This window comes from Acartia tonsa, chromosome 2, assembly GCF_053477335.1.
Source record: "Acartia tonsa isolate MP-2025a chromosome 2, ASM5347733v1, whole genome shotgun sequence".
Taxonomy (NCBI): Eukaryota; Metazoa; Arthropoda; class Copepoda; order Calanoida; family Acartiidae; genus Acartia; species Acartia tonsa.
The window spans coordinates 11,450,679-11,463,070 of record NC_137261.1 but is presented as its reverse complement, the minus strand read 5'-3'; the positions used below and the strand labels follow the sequence as shown (position 1 = coordinate 11,463,070).

Genomic DNA, 12,392 nt, shown 5'->3' with positions numbered 1-12,392 from the left:
ATGTTTGTTCGTTAAGATTTAGCTAACCACTGAACCGATTGAGAATTATCAATATTAGGGAAAATTTTATATGGTTTTAGACTATTTTCTTATCAATTCCGCTCCCTAGAAGCAAAAGTAAGGCACTAATTAAAGTCCTAAAGAAAGGTTGTTTATATTCAACTTTACATGAAGTAAAAATATTTTTTCTTCTAGTTTTTCGACAAGTAAAATGTTCATTATAAATAACAATTATGCTGTAGTTGATCTCAATAAATAAAAAAATGAACTATGAATTAAAATACAGTTTTACTGTGATTAAAAATATGTTGAAAGATATGGAACCAAATGAGTGATATGTATGTAAGAGTGAAAACCAATGCATGCACTATTCTCAATTTAAAAAAAAACTTTTGGGTTGGTGCAATCTCTCTTACAGCAAAGTTAAAAACTACCTAACAATTAGTTTTTACTTTTTTCTAGTCCTGTGTTGGTAGTTCAAGGTAGGGTTCTCCTATATTCTAATCTAACATATATTATCTCAAATTAATCATTATAAACACATAGGTTTCATTTTTACAAGTTGTCTACAAACAACTAAAAAGTTGTATGTATGTAGCCCTGATTATCTGAGATTAGGATTCAAATGCACATGGAGTTTGGAAGAATCCTTTGGTCAATCTTGGATTGATAAGCAGAGCTGAATGTATTCTATGTTACATTACAAGCTGACCCGCAATTATCAAGGAAGCTACTAATCATTATACCTAACTGATCTAGAGTTTTGGCAGGTGTACCATTTTTAGCCAACCCAATAAACATTTAAGAGATATTACCTACAGATTTGATTTCTAATAGAAAATGAAGGTTCATTTCTATTATTCAATTGTTTGCTAAAATAATCAAGCTAGGGAGATATTGCTTATACACTTATTTTGCCTTCAGCTTATTTGTCAGCCAAATATTTTCATAAATAGGAAAAAGGTACAATTATTTGCCATTTCACTAAATTCAAACTTAAACCTACTCACTGAACAGTTTATGGGTATAAATACTGTTGAATAAAATATTTTAAACCTCCTTATTTTTTTAACATTTTATTTCATTTTACAAAAGTGAAAAGTGTCATTTAATTGTATCTTAATTAAAACCATTCTGATTTAAATTATAAAATTTGTGAGAAATTTTGGATTATCCAAGATCTTTTATCTTTCCTTTTAATTGCAATATTTAATATAAAATAACTATTATGTTTTGTATTGAATAAAGAGGATTTTTTCTATTATTGTATAAATATGTTATTTCATATTTGCAAAGCATAATAATCAATTTGTATTACAAAATACTGCGACAAACTATAAATAAACAAAAACAACTTGTTTTTGGTATATTAGCATGTCTTTTGGAATTTTTTTTTATTTAAAGTTTTAAATAATTTAAAAAAAAAAGAAAAATAACATACAATAAAATATAAAAAATAAAAAATAAAACAATTGTAACACTGTAACAGGAAGAAATATTCACTTGAATGGCACTTTGTGTTGATCTGACCAAATGTCACTAATATCTACCTCTGATAGACTTTATACACACACACACACACACCTTTACTCGTAGTTTCTCTCTCTCTCACTTTCTTTCTCTGTCTAAGTCTAATGCCTACCTGCTCCCTTTCTCTCTCTCCCTCCCCCTTGTCTCTCACGGAGACAGAGAGAAAGAGGAGTATATGTATGTATTGTATATAGAGAGAAAACGTAATATTTTTACCGGCACAGACGGAGTAAAAAGACATTCTGAACATACAACCAAGACTTAATAAAAGACTAATTCAAAGATCTTACATTTTTTTGAATATGTTACAAATTTTCCTAATTTCAGAAAATTTCCCTTTGACCGAAATTAAATCACAAACAATCATTTGTTTATAAATTTAGGTTGGTGTTTATTGGTTTAATGGTTGTGGGAGCCCCAATGGCTTAAGCAAATTATATAAAAACTATGCACATGTAAAATATGAGGCAGGCCTTAGCTCAACTAAACGGATGGTGATAATATACGAAATTAACTTTTTTGACAAAAAAAAACATATTATATATAATATTATTTTTTATATAATATATGGTGTTATAAGTTAATTAATGCAGTTATATTAACTTTCCAGTCGGAAATGATTAGCTACAAAACCATTTATATATAAATCTAAGATTGTTTGGCTAAAATAAAATATTAGCGATATTATAAAAGCACCGAGCATTATAAGAGTTATAACGAGAGAGGAGGTAACTTAAAAATTGGTTTCCCAGCGATTATTTACCATTAAATAACAGTATTTTAAGGCCATTTGAACCAGTTTACTGTGATGATATATTAGTGTTATTATTTGCTTTAGAAGCTTGCTGAAGTGCTTAGGTAGTAATGGTTAACAGCATGAAATAATAGAATGAAAGCATGACAACCGTAGGCCACAGAATGGGATACTTATTAATACATTATTTTGATAGTTTATATAGACGATTTATCATGGATCTTAAGGGATACGACAATAGACAATAAATTGATATAGGTCCCCAATAGTGATAAACTTAGTTACCTTATCTAAAGATCGAAATTATGGGTTGTAAAAATTAGACATTAATACTTTGGAACCAATTCTAGAAATTCTATAGAACCAAATGTTTTTGAGCCATAAAAACGAGATTTTTAAACTTTGGGTATGAGTATAATTTTTCCCCACCTTCTCTGCGATTTATCAACTAATTTTCCAGAATCATTGTTTCTGTCAATGTGAAAATCATACCTATGTAGTTTCTTATATTCTAATTAGATCAAAATACAACAATTCTCTCTATGTGAATCATGATTTACATATTATGTACTTTAGCTTATACTAAAAATTCAGTTTACTTTTGAATGCTGATTCTTAGGACAACATAATAAAATGTTTTAAGCAAAGCTTCTCTATAATCAAGTCAAAAGTAAGTAGGTCCTTAAAAAGTATTCTGTATTTAAACAGTTTTGCAACAAATTTACTTACAATTTTGTTTAGACTTAAGCTTAAGCTTCGTTTTCCTACCATTTCAGAGCTCCGTTTTATGGATGTTGTAAATAAATAAAAAAAAATTATTTGCTCATATTGTATGTACTCTTAAATTCTAGATAAAAAGATAAAATTTAGTGAGAAATACAAAATTTTTAATTAAAACCCAAAAAATTAAATAAATGTTTTGCCAAAACATTTTGATTTTTGGTATTGTAATCGAAGGTGTGCACATGAATTTGGCCAGGGAAAGTAAAAAATCATCCCACTTCACCTTCCAAAAGTATCTAAAGACAAGTCTTTCCCCTTTGAACGAATTTCATGAGAAATGCGGTTAGGTAGGAGTTATGGCAATAAAAATACTTTAATGTTTGAAAAAAAATTTTAGGGGGAGGATGGAACACCCCTCTCTAGATGCAGTCATAAGGGTTATAACTCCTAATCTTCACGTCTATGACTGGTTTACGAATTTTAAAGATAGAATATATTGTATTTAAATGTATAGGTTTCGTGAATAATTATATAATTTTATTTGAAACTTAAATCAATAGATTTATAGACAATAACTGCAAGCATAAAACAATACAAAAAGTAAACAAAATAAAAAATTCACTGTTGAGCTTCAATGTATTTAAAAGTTTTCAAGTTTTTTTTCTTTTTAGTAAAATTAACTCTTTTTCAATCAAGTTTTCTATTCAGTTTAATCTTTCACAATCACTACTTGTAATCAGGATGGAAGGGAACACACTAAAATTTAAAACTATGAAATAAAACCAATAAACGTTTAATAATCCCTTCTCTTTAACCATCCTTAATAACCTTATTTTTTCCTAACACTTGGCAGATTATAACCTTATTGTCAAAATGTTATATACAGCTTTCCGCGGAAATTGAAATAAAAAGGGCCAGCAACTTTATTATTTTAACTCTAATAGTTAGGGGAAATTGTCTGCAATACGATGATATACATGATTTTGAGAACTGGTTCTAATCCAGTGGGTATTAATCGGTTTCGCAGTCAACCTGGAAAATTTTTATCCCTCTTTCTCTTTAGTTCTACAAGCGTATTACAGTAAAAACATTATAATAGTTATTTCTCGCATCGTATTATAAACGGCTTTCCGCGGATATAGAAAGTACAATTATGAGATTAAAACTAGTGTTTTTTAGCCCCGAGGTGCCGAAGGCGCCGGCTAAAAAAACTGGTTTTAATCTTATGATTGTACATTTCTATATTCGTAAAAAGCTGGATATAATACGATGCTAGACATAGTTTTTTCGTATGGATGAGAACCGGTTCCTATCCACCGGATTCGAACGAATACGAGAAAGATAGTTTATAAATCTGTACAAGCTGTATTTATCCAATTGAAGGAAGTGTTAGAATGTGTAATAAAGTTACACAATTTATATACAACAATGTAGCAAATTATGTGTTCAGCAAAAAAAGTATTAAGCTTAAACTCTTTATGAGCTCACAAAACTTCAAATTATTTAAAACGCTATACATAAGTTGCATGTTTACTAAAGGACTTAAGCAAACCAAAAACATTGAATAGCCCCCCCCCCCCCCCGCCCCCCCCCCTGTAAGGACTAGCCTTATATAAAAGATAAAATTCCGTGTAGGTGAAATTCCATTGGAACATGTAAATAGGCATTACAGTTAGTTATTATATTTAGTTCAACTTTTTATCATGACATTGTTTGATGTTATGTATTATTTTACAAGAGAAAAAAAGAAAAAATAACAGTTTTATATTCTAACCAAATAAAGTTGTTAAACACGTCTATAAAGGATAAAAGTAAGAAGAAGAAAAAACTTTATATTGTAACTTTTAAGGAGGACATGTAAAAGGGATAAATACTTTGAGAATAAAAATAGCTTTGTCAACTCTTAGCTAGGGCTCGGCAGCTGCGGGTAGGCCATAGCACTTGTCACATTTTAACTTTAAAATCCAGCTGGGATATCTAGGCATTTTTCTGGACAGACAATCCATCTTTTCGGAATTTAATACAAGCTAGTCTAAATTTGAGGCTTATGCGCGGCTGAGGTGCAGCTGCCGAGCCCTATTCTTAGCATTAATTCTAAAGTGTATTATAACAGCTTCATATTGTGTCAAATGTATATTTTCCTTCTATTAGATTAAATACAAATTTGCTTTAATTTGTAGTATAGATCCAAAAACGGACAAAACGGTGCTCTCCCTACCTCCAGTTCATTTTATAAATATTATTTTTCTGCTGTGCCTAACCCTTGCAGGTGGCACTAACCCTGCAGGGCCTTTACCAGCGGTGACCTATACCCTTTGGAGTTACCCAGAGTAAAATATGGCCAAACCTAACCTGACCTAAAGCAATGAAAAGTGAATGACTTCTGTTCCCGACCACGCACTATTTCGAAAAAACTCTACCAAATCAGTAAAAATTTATTTCTTAGATTTAAGACGACATTTTGATCGTCTTTTATATCATATTTCAAAAGAACACTAAAATGAATTTAAATATTACCTCAGAAGTAGCCTTGCCGGGAACAATGCTGACCACAGGGCTCAACCTTCCCGTATCGCTGAGGGCATCACCAGACAACGATTTCAATTTGTTCTTGGACAGACGGTTACACAGGAATACGACTTTCATACTATGCTTCCATCTACGACGTGCCTAAATAGATAAAAAGATAGATGTTTGATTAAGTTTTAGATAAATAGTTGTATCTACAATACAAAGTATAACAATAAAGTAGTAAGGTTTTTTTATTGAAGTAGAGGATCTCGGAAATAGCTCATTTACTAAGTATATTTGCGATTACTTTTATTTAATGAAATCTTCCAATTTTTAACATTTACAAAATGGCCTGCTTTATTGCATCAAGATCCATGACAGATCTATATAGGAAATAAACGTCTATAAATGAGCTCGAGTCTTCCAATGGTAAAGTGTTTAAAACTCATAGTGCTCCAATAATCCATAATAAACTCTCATTGACTAAAGCGATAAGACCTTTATTCTATTTGTTTATGGAATGAATTAAGTTTTTCACTTCATGTAGATATTTGAATTACATTGAAGTATTTAATCCTTATTTCATAAATAAAAAATATACGTTCATAATAGAGTAAATCTAAGAAAACTCTATTTTAAAAGAATTCGATTGTGGCGACACTTCCTTTGTGTTAAAATATTAAAACAAAAATTTTAATCATATTAACCCTTTGGTGATGGAAATGTGAAAAAAATATAATTGAAAAAATCTTTTTAAAATCATTTAAATTAATAAATATTTACTTCTTTCTTTTATATAGTAATGGCGGGGGAGGAAAATTGATTTATTGAGAAATAGATAAATAGACATGTACTTATAGAAAACTAGCCAAAAGCGATATAGTTATATTGAGCCAACTCTAGTATTTATATATTTTAGGGTGGTTTCAGGCGGTTTTCTTATACATTGCAGTGTAGCCACTAGAGTTTAGAGGCGTAGCCACTTGTTAAAAGGTTAAGAAAATCGGATACTTTATATGTCCTCTCCCTCCCCCTATCGTAGGTTCTAAGGATTTATCCGCTAGCAATCCTTAGAGTTGCATTCAAAGGTCAATAAAATATAAATATGTTAACCTAAATCAATTGTTTAAGTAAGACGACAATCGACATAAAAATATTCCAACCAAAACTATTAAACTTACTATACACATATATTTGTTCTATAATTAATAATAGTATGTTTGAAGCAAAACAATAATATATTATTAGATAATGATTTTACTGTGTTAGTTAACATGGTATATTGTCATTGTTAAAATGTCTGCACAAGAAGGGCAAAAAGCATATGAGACAAATACAAGTTTTTATATAACTTTCTAGGGGCTTTGCTCTTAGCTTCTAGAGCTTTGCCCTAAGAGGTATTTTTTAAAATAAAGGGTACCTGTCTAAAAATAAATTTGGTACCTACATAAGAAAAATTGGGGAGGGATTTTTTTGTTGGGGGGTTGACGTTTGTCCCCACACCCCCCTCCTTTCCCAGAAAATAGCCTAAAACCACCACAGGGCAACCACCTCAAGGGGCGCTGCTGCTAGTCCGTATATATTGAGCATCCCAAGTTCAAAAATAATAATAGTGTGGTATTCGGCAACCCTGGGCCATGCTGTATGGCAACCCTGACCTCGATTCGGAGGAGGGCTGAGAGCCCTCCCCCGAGTAACGGGGGAATGGGTCCACCTGACCCCTCCCCCATGCTTTAAAACTGATTATAGATTTGACAGCCGCATTATGGTTAATCTGCATTGTTTGGTTCCCCACCCCTTTCCAGGGATGGGGGATAATTGTTGTCCATTTTGATTAATGCATGTACAGGGTGGGGCAAATAAGACCGGACAAATTCTAACTTCTAAACAAATGAACATAAAATCGTCAATTTTAAAGATTTTATTGAATTTTAAAAACTGACAAGCAAAATAGGTATATGACTATTAGATTATTCAATAAAATCGCCGCCAGCCTTAATCACCGCCTCTACCCGCTTCCTCAACCGCCGGCAGGTCCTTGTCAAAATGTACCTGTCCAAGCTGACGTAGTTCTCCTTGATAGTGACAATGAGGGAGGTCTTTTTGGTATGGGCACGTCTATTGGTGCATGCTTCAAAGTAACCCCAGGCCTAAAAGTCCATTGAATTAAGATCAGGCTGCTGGGAGGCCACATTTCCTTAGGAACGTGAGTAACGGCAGGATCCAAATTCGCCCAACTTTCAAGCTACCCTTATACACAGAGGCTCTTATTTGGACCACAGTTGAGCTAGAACGACGTTCTTTACCTTTTTGGAATTGGCATGAAGTTTCAGCTAGGGTTGTCAGCGCAACCTATAGTCTAAAATGAGTTTAAAGTTTAATATGGGTCCCTGAAGTCAAGAACCAAGAAATTTTCACGAATTTTCATGGCTTTTGACGTTTTTACATCTCAAAATCTGCCTCATTCCACTTTGCTGGAGTACTACAGCCAAGCCATTTCAGATAGAGAGCTCTAGTCTTTTCTAGTGTCCTACTTATGTATCTAACAGTATCCCCAACAAGTTGCATAACTCTACCTCACCTACAGATGGGCTGAGGTCAGATGTAGTGGGCCCTAGTCGAGAATCAAGATTAAACCACCGGCGCATTTGGAATCTTCCTTGTTGAGCATATGCGCGGCCAGCTCGTTGTACACGTCAATTTTCGTCCAAAGATTTTTTTGTGCTAAATGGTCATTACCTAAGCTTTTTATAGTGTGGTCAAAAGTGCTGATTGGTCAAGTAGTTTTGGCGCTATGGCCGTTTAAAGTTTGTCCGGTCTTATTTGCCCCACCCTGTATATTTATATTGAACTTTTGATTTAGTATTAATTATTCCAATCTGTGTATTTATTATTTGTTGTATTATAAATCAGTAACCTTTAGACTCTGAATAAAGCAACATCTGAGTAAATTCTGTTTGTTATTTGGTGATATCTAGATAAGCCCAGCTTCTCTATTATTATACGTGTCCACGTCTGTTCGCACTGCCGTAATCCTTTGAACTTGGGGAGCGGCCACTAAACCGAGGCCGCTACCACAACTTGGTGACAGCTGTGTGAGATTACGGCAAACACAAGTGTAGAGCAGATGCGCAGCTGAGACTAAGGTACTCCCAGCAGTAAACTGGCAAAACTGACACAAGCAACCTAAATTACCCACCCTGGATAGCAAGGTCTAACCCTGTATCCGGCAGTTGTGGAAGCGAGAACCTTAGTAACTTGCCTGGGTAATAGTATCCAGCCGGCAGGAAACAAGCAGAAGGAGACCAAGCGGCCTCCAGAGCTGCGGAGAGCAGCGAAAGCTAACGGAAGACTGCGGAGAGCGGCGGAATCAGAGCTGCAGAGAGCAGCGAAACCTGACGGAACACTGCGGAGAGCGGCAAAATCGGACAGAGAACCGCGAAATCCAACGGAGAATTGGATGTGGACGGGCTAAAACAGGCCCGCGGACTGGCTGAAACAGGCCAAGCAACTGTAGACGGCTGAAATAGGCCCATCACCACCTGCGACGGAGAGCAGGATTCGAACCCACAGCGCTGCAGGACGGGACATTCCCTGCCGCTGACTGGCTGAAACAAGCAAAATAGCCGCGAGCTGTGAACGAAGTTACAAGTGTAGTGTATAAGTAGGAGAAAAAATTACGCTAACCCTAAGTATCCCGGGAGGCTACAGCGCAGCCGCCCACCGAGGAAAGCAGATATTGTATCAGATTTATGTATTGTCACCCTGGTGTGAGGGACAAACAAAAGATTTGTGGGCAGGGATTGGTAAACAATTGCCGGGACTTTTGATAAACCAAAAATAGAACCCAGGTGCGAGATAACAATGCATTGTTAAACTTGGAGCCACAACCCTGCAGCACGGCAAATACACCGCCCCTACCCCAACAGAAGGGGAGGGTCCCTCATAAATTAAAGTGAATATAATCCAAGGTGACATTTTGATAAGCCAAGGATTAAGAAGAAGCCCACCTACTTCTCATAACTCAGTCACCTGAGGCCCGCGGCACCCCCCTCCCCCTCTGGGGAAGGGCGGCCTTACCCTGTCCCCTCACGCATTCCCCCCATTCTCCCCACACTCAGATAAGTCCGTCCACCGTGCAGAGACAGAGACCAGGAGAGCGGAGCGCATCACACGGGTTGCGCAGAGAAGCTCGGAACGCAACGAAATCAGTCGGACAAACGGGAGAAAACGGACCAATAGGAGAGCAGATTGAGGGATAGGCGAGAGTTTTCACCTGTGTGCGCGCGCCCTGATGGTGCATAGGCGCATTGTGAAGGGGGTATTACACACACACACCCAGGAGGGGAGCTACTCTAGAACACACAAAGGATAAACCCCAAGGAATTGCAAAGCTCCACCCCCTGTCTACAGTGTGATAAGGAAAACCAAATCAGTTCCTGACAGCAGTTCAGACCCTCAACAACTTCCTAGACCTACCAGCCTACCTTAAAGCTGAGTGACTAGCAAGAAATTATCATAGTGTATACATATCTATATTTGTGTTCCCAACTATCAACCAAGTGACAACAAGGTAGTGATTGTTGGTATAGTGACTGAAAGCGTAAGCAACCAATAGTTTTAGCTTAAATTCATGACTCGACGCTGAACTTTTGACCAAATGGAGCAACCACAAGTTCCGGGAGGCGATCAGCTCCAGGGATGGCTCCAGGATGATCCCCAGCCGGCTCCAGCCGAGTACCGCAAGCTGATGCTGAGTAACCTGCCGGAGTACAGGGGGCCGCCCAAGCAGTCCTGGAACTCCCATATACGGCGTCTCGAAATGGCATGGGCAGCTTACAGAGTACCCGCCCATGACATGCTGAATCGCCGCAACGCCCTCCTACTATCCCTGGCGGGGCAGGCAGCGGAGATGGCCTCCCACCTGTTAGGGGAGGCAGGCCAAGCCTTGACCTACGACCAGGTCAAGGCCGAGTGCGAAATGTTGTTCCGGCCAGCCTATGAATCACAGACCTTGAAACAGGCCTTCCGTGATTATAGGCAGCACTCGACGGAGCCCATCCAGGCCTACATCTCCACCAAGTGAACTGAACCGCGGGATCCGCAACGCCAACGTGAAGTGCATCATGATAAGGCACAAGATCGCCTCGGTCCCTGAGTACACGCGCCGCGCCATGTTCACCGTGACCATGATAACCAAGCAACTGAAGGAGGGTGTGTGCCTGGTGGACGCAACTGACGGTCTTACAGGCTCGGCCAGCATCCAGTTGCCCAACTATGATGACTCGGAGCCCATGGAGATTGGCGCCTTGGCTCCGGGTCTCCACCAGATGGGGAAGGTCGCACCGGACGACGCTTCCAAGATCCCTGGCCGCTGCTACCGATGCCATGGGAAAGGCCATCGGGTCAGAGATTGTCCTACCCCCCAGGAGGTCAGCCTAGACGAGCACCGCCCTCAGCCTCGCCGTGACCGGCCTACCCGGTGTGAATGTTGCCACTACGCAGGCCATACGGCGGCTGATTGCAAGGCCGATTGGGACCAGGTGGCCGGGAGGAGACGTCTAGCAGGCAAGGGCGCTAACTCGGGCAAGTCCAGCTCCCAGGTAGCCAACATGGAGGGAGGTGCACCACCGGCGGCACCCCAGCAAGCCGCCGCCCCCAGCGCTGCGGGCCACCAGTAAGGGATGCCGCAGTTTGGAACCATACCAGCGAGAATCAACGTGCTGGGAGGAGCGGCTGAACCCAACCGGGTCGGCCTGGGGTTCAGCCTAAACCAAATGGGGCCAGAATACGTGCAGCCAACCAACATTGCGGAGCCAGAAGTCCTGCGGCCGCTGCCACTGGGTCTCAACATGATGGTACCTGCCAGGCTGAGCCCCCCGAAGGAGGAGGTGACCCCCGTCACCCCCAACGAGAGACGAGAGGCGCTACCCAGCGCCACCTGGACGATGTACGGGGAGACCCTCGCGGCTGCCGAGTGGGAGAGACGAGAGGCGCTAGCCGGCGCGGCCGAGACAATGTACGGGGTGACAACCGTCGCCGCCACCTGGGAAGGACGAGAGGTGCTACCCAGCACCCCCAAGCCGATGTATGGGGCGACAACCGTTGCCGCCACCTGTGAGGAACAAGGGGTGCTGCCCAGCACCCCCATGCAGGTGCATGGGGCGACAACCGTCGCCGCCACTGAGAGACCTGACCCCCGGGACGAGCCCGCAGCCGCGGAGGAAGGGGTGACAACCGTCACCCCCAGTCAGCTCGAGCCCCCAGCCAGCCGAGAGTGTCCGCCCCATGGCCGTCAAGCTGTCCCTCACCCTCAACTGAGTCAGGATAATTTAGAATTAGTAAATGTATTGTATCAAACATTTTGTGCCCCCCCAGCTTTGTCTGTGCCCCCTGCACCAGAAGCTGGGGAAATTGAGATTTGTGGGTATCAGGACTCGTCTGTGCCACATGCACCTGAGTTCCTAGGGCTGGGGAGGGATGTAAAGCAGGGCGAGCCTGTGCCACACGCAGTAGAGCCCCATGCCACTGGGCATGCACTTGAAGAGGGAATGGCCACTTTGAAGCTAGGGGAGCCGACGCCCCACCAGGTGCCAGTTGCCTGTCAGTCCGTCATTGGGGAGGGTATAGGGAAGCCCCGGGCGTCTAAGGATAACACTCAATGGAAATTTATATCTAGCCAGGAACAGACAACCAGGCCCCCTTCCCAAGGCACCGCTGTGACCAGAGACGAGAACCAGGCAGCCGAGAACCCGCAGATGCGCGCGCGGGGATGGTGGCCGTCCGGCCGGTGCTCCCACTGGTGGATGGTCCTGTTGGGCCTGCTGCTAGCAGCCGTATGGCCCACCGCCAGCTACGTCTTGATAGGGTGGGA

General features: G+C 40.1%; 1 protein-coding gene across 1 annotated transcript in view; it reads right to left on the bottom strand.

The window, feature by feature from the left end:
* The window catches only part of LOC145312396 (death-associated protein kinase 1-like), a 463,414-nt gene that overhangs the window by 67,283 nt on the left and 383,739 nt on the right, over window positions 1–12,392 (bottom strand). Inside the window, exon 14 of the mRNA XM_080151633.1 lies at window positions 5,525–5,677. Within this exon, the coding sequence (XP_080007759.1) occupies window positions 5,525–5,677 (153 nt within the window). The remainder of the gene's footprint in view (window positions 1–5,524; window positions 5,678–12,392) is intronic.